At 44.8% G+C, this 17,322-nt stretch overlaps 1 protein-coding gene across 3 annotated transcripts in view; it reads right to left on the bottom strand.

The window, feature by feature from the left end:
* Positions 1-17,322, bottom strand: part of IL12RB2 (interleukin 12 receptor subunit beta 2) — a 462,597-nt gene that overhangs the window by 81,106 nt on the left and 364,169 nt on the right. For all 3 annotated transcript variants that reach the window (XM_085602320.1, XM_085602321.1, XM_085602322.1), the window contains 2 exons: positions 16,895-16,996; positions 16,653-16,811 (listed from right to left, as the gene is read on the bottom strand). In XM_085602320.1, coding sequence (XP_085458446.1) covers positions 16,653-16,811; positions 16,895-16,996 — 261 coding nt within the window. The remainder of the gene's footprint in view (positions 1-16,652; positions 16,812-16,894; positions 16,997-17,322) is intronic.

Raw genomic sequence — 17,322 nt, forward strand, 5'->3', positions numbered from 1 at the left:
TAATACAAAGGCAATTTTTGATATCAGCTTGTGTGGAGTTCCTTTTGTGGTGTGCCTAGTATGTTGTTGCTGTGTGCGTGTTGCGAAAACGCTTTACACATTGCCTCCGGGATAAGCCTGACTGCTCGTGTCAAGCTACCAAGGGGGTGAGCAGGGGTTATCTTTGGCGTGTAACTCCGTTGCCCTGACAAGAGTGGTAGTCTCTGCCTGGCTTTGGCGCAAGCCTTAGCCAACCAGAGATCCCATTTCTAACAGTTACAAAGAAGCACCATTCAGAAACCTGTTTTCAAAATACGGTGATAAAAGGGTGATTGCACCAAGAACTGCCTTTTCTTACCACCAAGGACAAAAATAGCAACATTCAAATATATTTTGCGATCCGGCCCAGATCACATATTGCAAGCACTAATCTCCATTTTTATGAGACATCAAATACAGAGGAGTGGAAATGTACAAATATTTACTTATACATTTAACCCAGGGAAAAAAATATTGGAATGGTATGATGAGCACTCCTGGAGTAAAGATAAAGAGAGGAAATGTCCTAGATGTGTGGCAAAAGCCAAATGTTATGACAAAAAAAGCAGTTTTTCAACATGCTAAATTTATGAAATCAAACTGAAATTGCACGTTTATACAAATTTGCAAGTTTAGGTCAATTCGAAAATTTGGGCCACCATTTTTAAATATGACAATATTGTGCTAAAAACAGTTTCCATTGGAATGGAATTTTTTATTTGCTTCTAACTTCGGTGTTATTTGACAATGCTGCATGAAATTGGGCAGACATGTGGTTGTTTAGTGAACTGGGGCTTTTTTCATGCCTATATGTCAATAGATGGCGTTTCACAGTTTTAATTTGCTAATAACTTTTATGCTGTCTGATGATTATGCATGTAGCTTGGTAGGTAATTGCATGTTAGGTCGAGTGAAGTGGTCTCAGGGTTCATGCAGGTGGGAGGGCGGGAGAAGTTTAAGGGGAGATCAAAAGAGGTAATTACTATTATACCCTTTGACAGATCTGCGCAAATGTGGCATACTGGAACATGGCTTAAGGTGCTAGCCACATGCTCATCAATGGTTAGGTGTACTCTGGATGTGGTTGAAGGATATAAGCAGTACAAGACTAACGCATGCTGTGTTGCCTTTACGGTCTCTCTGTAGGCCAGGTCTAGTGATCAACTGGTATTGCACATGGCCAAAGGCCGTTTTCAGTGGGTGTTGACTGGTGCACTGCCCGGGCCTTGTGGCCGCACCGCACAAAGGTTGTAAGCAATGAGTTTTGCTCCACAGAGGTTTGGGAACAGTGAAATATAAAAATATGGGAGTTGAATGTAGTATATCATGAAAAAACAGAGTGCCATTTTTATAATCATGTCACCTTGCTGCATTGCGTGATAGGGAAAGAGCAGGAATGCGCCGTAGTTAACATTGTATGCCGCATTCCTGCCTCTTCCCAGTGCTCACACACAATGTGCTTCCTAGCCCTAAAGCGGGCACTCTTGCACCATGGAGCAAGGGTGCCTGCATTGTTAGCAGGATTGTTGTTGTGCTGGAAGGGACCCCTGAGGCATTTTCCTCTTTCTATGTGTGCTGCAAACTACAGCACACATAGAAAGAGGAAAAACCTAGGAGAAATAAACATATTTCTCCTTGTTAGGCCTCAAGCGAGGAGGCATAGCAGTTTTGGCGCATTCCAAGGTCTACCATTTATGGTAAATCTGTGAATCTGTCAAAATCCATGGGTTGTGCATGGGAACACCCACGCACCCCCCATAGAATGCCCCCCAGGGGTAGGGTAATGAAATGCAGTGATTTGCGCTGCGTTACTATACTCTGAATTTACCAAGCCACTCAGAGACACTCAAGGTGGCCTTGCGTGGCTTGAAAAATCACATCATAAGAACTGTGTTGCTTTTGCACCCCCATGTATGGTCTAAATATGGCCCATAGGATATAGTTTCTTTTGCTCACAAGATATTGACATATGTTTAAAAGAAGCAACGAAATGCCCTGAAAAAAATATTAAGGGTGAAGTTATGGATATCATTTTCATTTGAAACACCATTGAAAATTCAAACATTGTGCTTATCAATGCAACTATAACTGTCCCCCTAGTGCACTGGCATGCACAACGGGGGTTGACCACAGGGGCATTTCTTTAAAGCACACCAGCCAACAGGACTCACCAGGGCTCAGAGCAGCGGACTGTGGATGGGGTGCAAACGCTGTGCGTCTCCCCCGCCGCCAAACAACATCGCTGGCCGCAGTTGGGGGAGACTACAGCTCCCGTGAGCCTTTGCCATAGCCGTCCGGCTTCCTTCCGCCCAACAGCGCGCCCGGAGGCGCTTCAAAAGCAGCGGCTCCCTCCGTGTCGCGGGACGCGCGCGGGCGGCGCCGGGCTGAGCCCGGGCAGAGGGCGGGCCGTCTGAGGCCGTCAGGGGCCAGAGGAGGCCGGGCTGGGCCACCCCCCTAAGCTGCAACTATGGGTAAGCGCAAAAAGCTGGGTCCTGAGGGGGATGGAGCCAAAAATCCCAAAATTCCACATAAGACTGATACGATCATCTCCTATCTGACTTCCGCTGTGGGGGCGATTGACTTAAAAATTGCCTATGCCGAAAAAGTGCTCGAACTTGAAAGGGTGTCCGAAATCGTGGATCCAACACCCTCTACTACATCCTTATCTGGGCCCACAGAGGGTGAATGTCCTAATCCCGTAGAGAACTCTACTGTGGTCAATGCCCCCAGTTCTTCCCTGTCCCTAGTAATGGGAGTCAGGCCGGGGAGTGTGACTTCCTCATCTAGAGTAAAAGCTAAGAAATGTGTGCGTAAAGTCAAGCACATGCAGGGAGAACAGGATTATGTCACCGGTACAAATCTGGGAGACAAGATGGAAAAATTGTTTGAATCACGCATTGAACCTTTGATGGGGGGCATTGTCAAAGATATTTTAGACTCTATGAACATTTGCGTTGCTGGCCTTCTTTCTAGATGTGAAAAAATTGACTCTTTTATTAAGGACTATCGCAGTAATGTTTTGCAATCGGCAAATACTAAAAACTCTGTCAGTAACGCAGGTTCTGGGCCTATGGTTTGTCTGGAGTCACATATGCCTCCAGGTAGTTTGCAACCTCATATGCCCCATATACTACAGTCTGTGGCTCAAAATCTGGGTAACGAAACAAATGAGGTGGAGGCTCGCCCGATTTCCTCTGGAGCACATTTCCCTAAATTGATTATGCCCTAGAACCCAGTAATGCATCCTAAACCCTGCAGTCATAGGTTACACCTCCCGCCAGCCGCAGCGCCTTTTGTGGCAGTCTTAACGGGGGTCCCGCCTCTTGAACTTAACATGAGTGAATCTACGGAGGACCTCCTAAGTAAATCAAGGGATTGGTGTAGACATTATTCCTCCGGGAGGGGTGACATATCATCTTCCATTATCATGGCCAGAAGAGTGGGGTGGGTGGGACAGGGCCCAAGGTCAATTAAAGGGGACTGCATTGTTGTGAATTTCCGCGGGAGAGACGATGCCGAAAAGTTATTTTGGGATGGGTCTGATTTGTTTAATTCCAACTGTATAAGACCGCTACTACTCGGCTTCTTTTATCCTCCCCAGGGCATTCGGAAATTACGCCCTCCTGACTCAGGCTCCTATTCCAACAGAGATACTACCACCTTGAGACCACATTATTTCACCAGGTCCCCTATGTCTTCTTTGGGCCCTGTTAATCATCCACAACATCTTCACTCGCTCCTCACACTCCCTCAAGTTTCTGATAATACTCATAGTGGGGGACTGGCCTTGTCTAATCGTTTTTCCCCCCTGTGTCATATACAGGATTCTGAATGACTAGATAATACACGCCGCACAAATGACACAACTGCGCACAAACCACGCACGAAGACTACATGCAAAATTCTAAGCTGGAATATTGCGGGTATCAGATCCAAAAGTCAGGATGAGATATGGGCTGGTTATGTTGTATCCCATGACATTATAGCACTTCAAGAAACTTGGGACACAACGAACAGTTCCTTTCTGGATGGTTATGCCCATTTTTATATCCCAGCTACACCCAGCTTGGCGGGCAGACCGAAGGGGGGCCTTGCACTTTTAGTTTCCCTGAATTTTAACGGATCTGTGAGTCAGTTAGAATCAGGTTCCCAAAATTGCCTAGTCATTGAACTGGCGGTAGCAAATTCTACCGCCTTGTTACTTATCAATTTTTATAACTCACTAGATAGTGTTAGTCCAAATCAGCATCTAGAATCTCTAGGTGAGGTTTTGGATAAAATCAGAGTGTCACATGATAGTCCCGAAGTCATCCTGATGGGTGACTTTAATATACATCCATGCAGTTCGGAGTGTTTAGTGGAAGAAGTCGGGGGATCTCCTTATTCTTCTTCCGCACACTTCGAACATACCAAACAAGGTGAGGCTTTGGAGAACCTTTTGGCCTCCTCAAACCTCTCTGAATCGGGCTGCTGCATGGACGGGCAGAGGACTTTTACATTTAAAGGAAAAAATTCAGGAACTGTCATTGATTACATATTTTTATCCTCTTTGATTTTGTATCTGGTTTTAGACTATAGGGTAGAAGACTCCGTCTTCAGTGACCATAACCCCGTGATAGTTGAGGCTGTCCCGGGGGGGTCACTGGTTTTTAAAGACATAAAAAGTTTAGGAGCCACATACCTTTCTTATAACTCACCAGATAGTGTTAGTCCAAATCAGCATCTAGAATATCTAGGTGAGGTTTTGGATAAAATCAGAGTGTCACATGATAGTCCCGAAGTCATCCTGATGGGTGACTTTAATATACATCCATGCAGTTCGGAGTGTTTAGTGGAAGAAGTCGGGGGATCTCCTTATTCTTCTTCCGCACACTTCGAACATACCAAACAAGGTGAGGCTTTGGAGAGCCTTTTGGCCTCCTCAAACCTCTCTGAATCGGGCTGCTGCATGGACGGGCAGAGGACTTTTACATTTAAAGGAAAAAATTCAGGAACTGTCATTGATTACATATTTTTCTCCTCTTTGATTTTGTCTCTGGTTTTAGACTATAGGGTAGAAGGCTCCGTCTTCAGTGACCATAACCCCGTGATAGTTGAGGCTGTCCCGGGGGGTCACTGGTTTTTAAAGACATAAACATTTTAAGAGCCACAGACCTTTCTTTAAAGGATCAGGGTAGGAGATTGAAATGGGATAAAGTGACCCCGGTCACCTTCCTACAAGAGGTCCTAGCCAAGGTTGAAACTGAGGTGGGAATATGTCTAGATCACGCCAATACAAACTCAAGGATAGTTGAGGCTTTCAATACCATTTGTTTACAAGTAAATAATGCCCTTTTGGTAAAAACTAGCTTAGGCGGGCAACTAGGTAAAAAATGGTTTGATAAAAATTGCACAAAGTCTCACTCTGCCCTTTTTAAAGCCTTAAAAGAAACACCTAGGAACAGAGTACTGATAGTATCCTTGAGAAAACAATATAAGCAGGCGATTATAACTCGTAAAAACCAGATCAAAGAAGATGCATGGAATGATCTACAGTCACCCGAAACCTTGCGGGATAGTTCCAAATTTTGGGGGGTGATAAATCATCCATATTTCTCCGGTAGTGAGAACCAGGCCATGGAATGCAGTATCCCAGACGAGCGGTGGCTAGCTCATTTTGAAAACATTTACAGTCAGCACTCCTATGGGTGCCCAGATGAGTTGGCAACCTTTCATCAGGATGGTTTAGTCTTGGCCTTTACGGAGGAGGATGTGGAAAAAGCTATTAATGAGACAATCAAAAACAAGGCCCCGGGTCCAGATGGTGTTCCTGCAGACCTATATAAGTCTGCCCCCGAATTTTGGGCCAAAATATTGGCTAATGTTTTTAACGCTGCCAGAGACAATAATGTCCCCGAGTCCTGGGCCAGGTCCATTATTATCCCAATTTTTAAAAAAGGTCAAAGGGGTGACCCGGCCTGTTATAGGCCTATTTCTTTAATTGACTCGGCCGTTAAAATTTTTGGCAGAGTCATCCTGGGCAGGTTGACCACGTGGCTTGAAGGCAGCGGCATACTTTCTAATGCCCAGTATGGCTTTAGGGCCAACAGGAGTACGTTGGATCAATGCCTAAACCTCCACTTACTCATCTGCAAATATACTATCGCGAAGGAGGGGTCCTTATATATGGTCATTATGGACCTCTCTTCAGCTTTTGACCTGGTCAATAGGTCAAAGCTGTGGAGGATGCTTTTGGATATGGGAGTTGATCCCCCCCTGGTTGGCTACTTGGCGGACCTGCATTGTGGCTTATTAGCCTCGGTGAGAGTCACCCAGGGAGGAAGGTGTACCAGCTGCTTTAGGTCAGAGAGGGGCGTCGGGCAGGGGTGCATTTTGGCACCCATCCTCTTTACATTATATATAAACGCACTGGACCCAGCCTTGGCCAACCTAGCGGTGGACGTCCCGCGTGCAGGAGAGACTAGGATCCCAGTCCTCCTATACGCTGACGACGCCGTTCTTTTGGCTCGTTCAGGCGTGGCCCTCGATAGACTACTGGCCAAATTTGGCGACTTCATGACCTCCTTAGACCTGAAAATTAACACCCAAAAGTCTCAGGTCATGATTACTGGCCTTGCCAGTAGGAAAAAGAAATCTAAAACTTTTTTTTGCCTAGGCAACGAGGTAAAAAGGGTCCCCATCTTTACTTACCTGGGGGTCATCTTTGATGAAAAGGGAACGTGGGGTCCCCAACAAAAAATAAAAGGCAATTCTGTGGCAAGATCTGCCGCAGCTATACTTGGTTTTGCCAAACGACTGGGCGCTCGCCCCATGGAGGCTATTCAAAAGGTTTACAAAGCCAAATCTTTGGCTATAGCCACCTATGGATCTGCCATTTGGGGTTACACAAATATTAATACCATTCAGAGGGCGGAGAACATGTTTTTAAGATCTCTGTTGTCCGTCCCTCTGTCCACACCCACCTTCACGATACACTCAGAGTTGGGAGTGGGGTATGTTGCAGACTTAATAAAAGTGGCCCCCGTTATTTGTTGTTTAAAAACCTGGCTCAACCTGGAAATCTCCTTAACCCATTTGATTCTTAAAGATTGTCTTGCACTGTATAGAGCCCTCAGAATCCCTTAGCTGGCCTATGTCAAACGGACGCTTGCACTAATGAGTCGACCGGAGTTATTCTACTCCCCCGATAGTATTAATAAAAAGGATGTATTGACGACTAAATCCGCATTAGTAACCCTATTTATGGCAGAGAGGGAGGATTTAGAATTAAAAAAGCCATTAGTTAGAAGGAACTACGCGCTTATAACTGTTCCTGGTCTTGAACCCTATTTAGCCTCCGTTACAAGACCATTTCATCGATTCCTTCTAGTCAAATTTCGTCTTGATTTGATACATTTTGTCCTTGGCTTTTATCCAACATGGGCTTCCCCAGATAACGCACCCCCATGTGATTGCGTTAACTTTTCCACCCAAGACACACTTCATTTTATTATATTTAGTGATCACTATGCTCAGATTAGGAAAAAATACTTGTACCTATTTTGAAGGAGGCTGGTTTTACGCAAGTGAGGCCAGCGCTCCTGTTTTTGCAACTTTTACCCAGCCTTAGTATTGCATTTTATGTAGCAAGTTTTTTAGTTGCAGCGGCACGCATAAATAAGAAGCGCGTCAATGCACGGCTAAGTTCTATTACGTTTTGAACTAGTGTGAAGGGTCGGGGGTTCGTTCTTTTTTGAGTCAATTTCTATCCCTATGAGATTTTATTATATTGTAAATATATCAATGTTTCATATTTATTTTTTAACTTTGAACAGAATTCATGAAATATGTTGATTCTAATTTTTAACCATAAAAATGTTATTTATATTCATTAGTGTCATTGATGAATTTCTGTCCTGTATTCTATGTGACTATCTGTTTGTTATGTCTTTTTTTGATTTTTATTAATCGAATAAAAGTATTCTGACTGACTGACTGACTACAGAGAGTGTTGGACACAGTAGAATATAGTTTTATTTGTTTATTTTATTTTATTTGATGAGTTTTATATATCGCTGGCTAGACCCGGAGTTATCAGAGCACTTTACATGAATACATCATTTACAAGTTACCATCAGTTACTAGGTCGTTACATAGCATAGAAAAACGAGAAAAAGGGAGCGTAGAGGGTGAAGAGAAAAAGGGGTAGCGAATGCGGATTAGATAAATCAATAAGGTGGAACAAGGCGCTGATCAAATTAATGAGTCAGTCAGGGGGAATGACGAGACAGTAAGATGGAGGTTTCAGACTCCCGGACCCAGGTACCTTGCAAACGAAAATTGCCGCATTGGGGCAAATAAAAATAGGGTAAAACAATTCCAAAAAGATAAACCTACCCCACAAGCAGGGCTGAATGGGGGCAGATACCAGATCAGGTATGGAGAAAGTCAAGAGGTCTTCGATCACCCATGGCACATCGGAATCCAGGGAAAGCAGGGAAGTCGTGGGAGCTCAGGTAGCAGCCTCGGAAGGGGAAGGCAGCCACGGGGTCAGGAGGGGGCGTCGATGCAGGTGAGGGAAACCAACTCGGTGATCAGGGCAGCTGCGTTGCGGTACTCTTGAGGCAGCTCTGTCAGGGAAAAACAATACCCACGCATCTTCGACAAAACCCCGGAAAGGTGCCAGCAGGACTACAGGCAGCAACGTCCCAGGACCAGCACGCCGGCGAAGGCAGGATCGCCCCACTGGTTTTTAAAGACATAAAAAGTTTAGGAGCCACATACCTTTCTTATAACTCACCAGATAGTGTTAGTCCAAATCAGCATCTAGAATCTCTAGGTGAGGTTTTGGATAAAATCAGAGTGTCACATGATAGTCCCGAAGTCATCCTGATGGGTGACTTTAATATACATCCATGCAGTTCGGAGTGTTTAGTGGAAGAAGTCGGGGGATCTCCTTATTCTTCTTCCGCACACTTCGAACATACCAAACAAGGTGAGGCTTTGGAGAGCCTTTTGGCCTCCTCAAACCTCTCTGAATCGGGCTGCTGCATGGACGGGCAGAGGACTTTTACATTTAAAGGAAAAAATTCAGGAACTGTCATTGATTACATATTTTTATCCTCTTTGATTTTGTCTCTGGTTTTAGACTATAGGGTAGAAGACTCCGTCTTCAGTGACCATAACCCCGTGATAGTTGAGGCTGTCCCGGGGGGTCACTGGTTTTTAAAGACATAAACGTTTTAAGAGCCGCAGACCTTTCTTTAAAGGATCAGGGTAGGAGATTGAAATGGGATAAAGTGACCCCGGTCACCTTCCTACAAGAGGTCCTAGCCAAGGTTGAAACTGAGGTGGGAATATGTCTAGATCACGCCAATACAAACTCAAGGATAGTTGAGGCTTTCAATACCATTTGTTTACAAGTAAATAATGCCCTTTTGGTAAAAACTAGCTTAGGCGGGCAACTAGGTAAAAAATGGTTTGATAAAAATTGCACAAAGTCTCACTCTGCCCTTTTTAAAGCCTTAAAAGAAACACCTTGGAACAGAGTACTGATAGTATCCTTGAGAAAACAATACAAGCAGGCGATTATAACTCGTAAAAACCAGATCAAAGAAGATGCATGGAATGATCTACAGTCACCCGAAACCTTGCGGGATAGTTCCAAATTTTGGGGGGTGATAAATCATCCATATTTCTCCGGTAGTGAGAACCAGGCCATGGAATGCAGTATCCCAGACGAGCGGTGGCTAGCTCATTTTGAAAACATTTACAGTCAGCACTCCTATGGGTGCCCAGATGAGTTGGCAACCTTTTATCAGGATGGTTTAGTCTTGGCCTTTACGGAGGAGGATGTGGAAAAAGCTATTAATGAGACAATCAAAAACAAGGCCCCGGGTCCAGATGGTGTTCCTGCAGACCTATATAAGTCTGCCCCCGAATTTTGGGCCAAAATATTGGCTAATGTTTTTAACGCTGCCAGAGACAATAATGTCCCTGAGTCCTGGGCCAGGTCCATTATTATCCCAATTTTTAAAAAAGGTCAAAGGGGTGACCCGGCCTGTTATAGGCCTATTTCTTTAATTGACTCGGTCGTTAAAATTTTTGGCAGAGTCATCCTGGGCAGGTTGACCACGTGGCTTGAAGGCAGCGGCATACTTTCTAATGCCCAGTATGGCTTTAGGGCCAACAGGAGTACGTTGGATAAATGCCTAAACCTCCACTTACTCATCTGCAAATATACTATCGCGAAGGAGGGGTCCTTATATATGGTCATTATGGACCTCTCTTCAGCTTTTGACCTGGTCAATAGGTCAAAGCTGTGGAGGATGCTTTTGGATATGGGAGTTGATCCCCCCCTGGTTGGCTACTTGGCGGACCTGCATTGTGGCTTATTAGCCTCGGTGAGAGTCACCCAGGGAGGAAGGTGTACCAGCTGCTTTAGGTCAGAGAGGGGCATCGGGCAGGGGTGCATTTTGGCACCCCTCCTCTTTACATTATATATAAACGCACTGGACCCAGCCTTGGCCAACCTAGCGGTGGACGTCCCGCGTGCAGGAGAGACTAGGATCCCAGTCCTCCTATACGCTGACGACGCCGTTCTTTTGGCTCGTTCAGGCGTGGCCCTCGATAGACTACTGGCCAAATTTGGCGACTTCATGACCTCCTTAGACCTGAAAATTAACACCCAAAAGTCTCAGGTCATGATTACTGGCCTTGCCAGTAGGAAAAAGAAATCTAAAACTTTTTTTTGCCTAGGCAACGAGGTAAAAAGGGTCCCCATCTTTACTTACCTGGGGGTCATCTTTGATGAAAAGGGAACGTGGGGTCCCCAACAAAAAATAAAAGGCAATTCTGTGGCAAGATCTGCCGCAGCTATACTTGGTTTTGCCAAACGACTGGGCGCTCGCCCCATGGAGGCTATTCTAAAGGTTTACAAAGCCAAATCTTTGGCTATAGCCACCTATGGATCTGCCATTTGGGGTTACACAAATATTAATACCATTCAGAGGGCGGAGAACATGTTTTTAAGATCTCTGTTGTCCGTCCCTCTGTCCACACCCACCTTCACGATACACTCAGAGTTGGGAGTGGGGTATGTTGCAGACTTAATAAAAGTGGCCCCCGTTATTTGTTGTTTAAAAACCTGGCTCAACCTGGAAATCTCCTTAACCCATTTGATTCTTAAAGATTGTCTTGCACTGTATAGAGCCCTCAGAATCCCTTGGCTGGCCTATGTCAAACGGACGCTTGCACTAATGAGTCGACCGGAGTTATTCTACTCCCCCGATAGTATTAATAAAAAGGATGTATTGACGACTAAATCCGCATTAGTAACCCTATTTATGGCAGAGAGGGAGGATTTAGAATTAAAAAAGCCATCAGTTAGAAGGAACTACGCGCTTATAACTGTTCCTGGTCTTGAACCCTATTTAGCCTTCGTTACTAGACCATTTCATCGATTCCTTCTAGTCAAATTTCGTCTTGATTTGATACATTTTGTCCTTGGCTTTTATCCAACATGGGCTTCCCCAGATAACGCACCCCCATGTGATTGCGTTAACTTTTCCACCCAAGACACACTTCATTTTATTATATTTTGTGATCACTATGCTCAGATTAGGAAAAAATACTTGTTACCTATTTTGAAGGAGGCTGGTTTTACGCAAGTGAGGCCAGCGCTCCTGTTTTTGCAACTTTTACCCAGCATTAGTATTGCATTTTATGTAGCAAGTTTTTTAGTTGCAGCGGCACGCATAAATAAGAAGCGCGTCAATGCACGGCTAAGTTCTATTACGTTTTGAACTAGTGTGAAGGGTCGGGGGTTCGTTCTTTTTTGAGTCAATTTCTATCCCTATGAGATTTTATTATATTGTAAATATATCAATGTTTCATATTTATTTTTTAACTTTGAACAGAATTCATGAAATATGTTGATTCTAATTTTTAACCATAAAAATGTTATTTATATTCATTAGTGTCATTGATGAATTTCTGTCCTGTATTCTATGTGACTATCTGTTTGTTATGTCTTTTTTTGATTTTTATTAATCGAATAAAAGTATTCTGACTGACTGACTGACTACAGAGAGTGTTGGACACAGTAGAATATAGTTTTATTTGTTTATTTTATTTTATTTGATGAGTTTTATATATCGCTGGCTAGACCCGGAGTTATCAGAGCGCTTTACATGAATACATCATTTACAAGTTACCATCAGTTACTAGGTCGTTACATAGCATAGAAAAACGAGAAAAAGGGAGCGTAGAGGGTGAAGAGAAAAAGGGGTAGCGAATGCGGATTAGATAAATCAATAAGGTGGAACAAGGCGCTGATCAAATGAATGAGTCAGTCAGGGGGAATGACGAGACAGTAAGATGGAGGTTTCAGACTCCCGGACCCAGGTACCTTGCAAACGAAAATTGCCGCATTGGGGCAAATAAAAATAGGGTAAAACAATTCCAAAAAGATAAACCTACCCCACAAGCAGGGCTGAATGAGGGCAGATACCAGATCAGGTATGGAGAAAGTCAAGAGGTCTTCGATCACCCATGGCACATCGGAATCCAGGGAAAGCAGGGAAGTCGTGGGAGCTCAGGTAGCAGCCTCGGAAGGGGAAGGCAGCCACGGGGTCAGGAGGGGGCGTCGATGCAGGTGAGGGAAACCAACTCGGTGATCAGGGCAGCTGCGTCGCGGTACTCTTGAGGCAGCTCTGTCAGGGGAAAACAATACCCACGCATCTTCGACAAAACCCCGGAAAGGTGCCAGCAGGACTACAGGCAGCAACGTCCCAGGACCAGCACGCCGGCGAAGGCAGGATCGCCCCACCGCAATCCCGCCGTTCTTCGCTGCTGAGCTGCTGGATGGCAGGCAACCGCGTCTCCGGTCCAGAAAGGAAGGCGGGTGGCTATGCGTCCCAGCTGCAGTCCCAGAGAGGGGCCGCAGGCAGACAGGATATCGCAGCGAAGATCTGTATAGGAAGTGCCGATCATCGGGGCCACCAGGGCAGCAAAGCCAAGCATCAACAGCGATGCAGCAGACAGGCAACCGGCAGATCCACAGGAGCTCGCTTGAAGGTGAGGGAAGAAAGAAGAACCAGCGGAGTGAAGATGAGCACTGTACCTGATGTCTGGCTGGGTAGGTGACTGCCGAGGCAGTGAACCGGATCCGATCCCTTCTATAGCTGTCGGGAAAGCTCCACCGGACATCAGCCATGATGTTCAGGTTCCTCCGCCAGAAACCTTGAACACGATTCCATGGGAGGTCTCAAGTCCAAATGAGGGAAACAGCCGAACAAAGACAAGACCCCAGGTATGTAGAAAGGGTCAGTGGAGGGAAGAGTTCAGGGTATTTACGCCAAAAAGTCGACCCCAGGCCGGGAGCTCCCAGCCGGAGCTCCTCATCCGTCGGCCATCTTGTTGTCCTGTGATAGTAATATGGTACATATGAGAGTGGGGCATAGTATACTATTTAAAAAATTGCAAAAATCTTCAAGGCTAATTGCCTCCTTATGGTGGCAGTGAGACCGCCATCAACAGACTGTCGGTGACGGCCCCACCCTCATCCATAGAAGCGGTCCAACCATCAGATTATAATTTGATGGTCGGAGGCATTGGTCATAGGAACAGACTGCTGCTTTTCTGGTGGCTCAAGGAGCCTGTCGGGGCAGCGGTTGGACTGTAATCCCTACAATAGGGGTGGTGCCTGCTCATGCACCGCTGTAGGGATTACGATGTCCGTTTCCCTCGCCCAGTACATGATGGTCCAACCGCCATACAGGCAGACAGAAAGGGACTTTGGGGGGGCCTAGCAGGGCCCTTGACCCATTGGCCTCCACAATGAGGCTTGGGGGGCACATGTGGTGCCTCCCCAGACATCCATGGACCCTGTGCCAGGCACCTCATGTTGCCTATCACATGGTGCATGGATGTCAACATTGCCTATTTTTATTGTGGCTTGTGCTGCGGCCTTTTCCTGGCTGCTGCACATGGTGCAATAGAAAAATGCATGTTTCCGACTACCTGCACAGCGGGCTGATCATAATTTGGCTGGTGAACCGCCAACTACCCGTCGGCCTGTATTCATCCTGCAATGATGGCAGTCGGACGCTCGTCCGACCATCAATATAATAATGCCCTAAGTTAGAGGTTCTTTTGCTCATTAGACATTAACATATGTTTGAAAAAAATCCAACCCTTCCCTGAAAAAATTGAACTTAGGGATATGGTTTTGAGTTGAGACACCACTGAAATGTGTCAGCTATGGCTAGTGATACAGCCATAACTCATCCTCCAATGCACTGATCAAGACCTCACTCATGATGTTACAGATGAAATCGCAACATCAATCACATCACGTGACATAATATGCCACTGTTTTCCATATTTCATAGCACCCATGATGTATTTTTTAAAATGTAACTGGTCCCTGTGGAATATCCATAACAACTGAAGATGTTATCGAATTCACAGAGAATTGTAAAGTACCACCATGATGGCCAGAGCAAATCTACTGAAACAATATAATAGAACACAAATTGGTAGCCAATAGAACTTTCTTAGAAGCAAAAGATCTTCATTGATTGTTTGCTTATGTGGTTCTCTAGATGGGTGAGTGGATGAATTTGAGAATGATTCAGGGGCTGAATCAGGGCTGGAACAGGGTGCCAAAAGCAGCACAGGCAACAAAATGCTCCTTCCAGCTCCTCTCCCTTCTTCTCCTTGAGCAGTCTCTCTTTTTCCATCTGTCCATTCTATTGCTCGCATTCTTTTCTTTCTATGTTCTCCTCCCTGTCTCGTCTCTTTCTCTCTCTTGAAGCCTCCTACACCTGCTGCAATTAATCTTGAGGAGCTGGGAAAAGTGGCAGAGGCAATAGGAGTGGCACTGCGCTTTCAAAACTGACCTTCGAAGGCTCCAGCCCACTGGGGAAATGCCAGTGGAATAGAAGGCCTGTCTGGCTCTGGGCTCAATGAATGAATGCACCCAATCATCTTACCATTCATCCAAACACTTAGGGCCGGATTTAGGCCCTGATTTAGATCTAGGCAAGACTAGTCCCACCATCGCTTCCCTTGGCGGTCCATGCACCCAATTTAGATGTTGGCTGGGCACTTGAGGGTAGACAGCTGTGGTCCTGCTAACTCTGCCAGGGTATGCCTCCCATGTTGATGTCCTCAGAGGCTGCAGCAGCTGTTGAAGGGATTCCTGCTGAGATCCCTGCCGTCCAGATTGCAAAGTGCCATTCCGTCGAGGAAACTGTGGCAGGGACACCTCCAAGATCGGGTTGGCAGAAATTAAGAAAAAGGGGTGCAAACTCACCATTTTTTTAGGGTCCCATCACCGATTCCTTCTTCAACAACATTGTCAAGGTCCTCGCTGTGCTGCTGCTACTTGACCACAACGCTCAGCCATACCATTGTCGCTGGATTCTAAGGTAGGCTTTTGCGTTGGGTGTAGGTGTGCAAGCAATGGTGTGTGCTTGTTGTTGGTGGGCAATGCTATATGTAAAAACAATGGCCAGTACACATTGGCTACATGTTCATATTGACATATACACAACATATATGTCAGGACTCCACCGCCAGAACACCGCCAACTTAACGGGAACAACTAAATTGGCTCGGCGCAATCCCATAGGCCTGGTGGAAATGCAGTACTGCTAGCCAACAGAGAAGACTACCGCCACAGCAGTCTCATGTCTATTGCCGCAACATCTAAATACGGCGGGCAACTGCCATCAACTTGACAGAGTACTTGGGACCGCCACGCCAGCTGGATGGTGGTAAGACCGCCAAGATTGAATCAGGCCCTAAATCAATATTGCATTTATTTACTCACTCTTCCACACAATCACACACTCACACAAACAATTAATAAAGAAGCTTTTCACTTGTAAGCTCGACCTCTTGGCTTTGCCAATGCTGGCCAGCATGATGACGCTTTTTACTTCTCTGTCAATTTGATAACATGTTCATTAGTTATAAGTAACTCAAAGTCACATATGCAAACGTTTATTCTAGTTTTTTGTTGAGTGGAAAGCGTTGCTGTGCAGATACCTGGCACTCTCTGGGTGCCTGGCGGTGCCTGGTAAAGTCTGATTCAGGATTCCATCCTATGTCATGAATACAGTTGTAGCCAGAGAACTGATTTCAGTGCTGGAATCAATCTATCTATCTATCTATCTATCTATCTATCTATCTATCTATCTATCTATCTATCTATCTATCTATCTATCTATCTATCTATCTATCTATCTATCTATCTATCTATCTATCTATCCATCCATCCATCCATCCATCCATCCATCCATCCATCTATCTATCCATCCGTATGTATAATATTGTTAATATAAATTATTATTAATGTATATATATATTAGTTTGAAACATGAGGCTTTTGTAGCAAACACTGTGAAGTGCGCTTGGTGTTGTGTGTGTATACATATATATACTTTGTGCATAAATCAGTCTTTAACTCTTTGTATTTGTTCGCACTAACATTGAGCATCACCAGACTTCTATACTCTAGATGTGTATATAATCTTTCTGAGAGTGTTTTCATTAGTTGCAACAAAAAAAATGTGTTTAGTACAGTGACTATTTTGGACAAATAACTTGCTGCGGGTTTACTATGTTGCGTCTCTCAATGTACTCACCAAAGCGTCTAGTGGTGGCATTATTATGCTGTTGCTGGAGGTAAATGCTGTAGTGAATAATGCATCCCATTTGCTTCTTTGCTGGGATTTCCTTCCAGGAAATTGAAACTGAGTTTTTTGTTCCGAGTTTAAAATACATCTCGGGACCTATCACAGGTGCTGTAAAATAAACCATGAGCTGATTTATAAACCAAATAAGAAACGTCAAAACTAAAAAACTGAAACAGAAAAATAAGTGTTACCCATCTCGATGGAGAACCCTCTTGCACGCGAGGCCGCCCCTGCTTTGTTTGCAGACACGGCATACACATCAATGGAATAGCAGGTGTTAGGCTGTACGTTTTCTGAAATAAAAAAATCAACACATTAGACCGCTTTCTGAAAAGTCCACTGTATTCTTCTTCCGCCTTCGTCAAAATGGTCAAGGTGTATTTCCATATTTGATATACTACATATTTCATATTCACTCACTTTCTTATTGTGGCATGGCATACTTGAATATAGTTTATTTATTTATGTACATGTCCATTGGACGCCGACGCAGCTGTACATGAAATATTTGCATTGCACAATGGTTGAACAATTATTACATTTACTGAACTTAAGGAATGATTCCGTTTTGCAGTACATCGGCACCATACTTCCAGTCTCTCTAATGTAGGACAGCGTT

This window comes from Triturus cristatus, chromosome 4_2 (genome assembly GCF_964204655.1).
Source record: "Triturus cristatus chromosome 4_2, aTriCri1.1, whole genome shotgun sequence".
Lineage (NCBI taxonomy): Eukaryota > Metazoa > Chordata > Amphibia > Caudata > Salamandridae > Triturus > Triturus cristatus.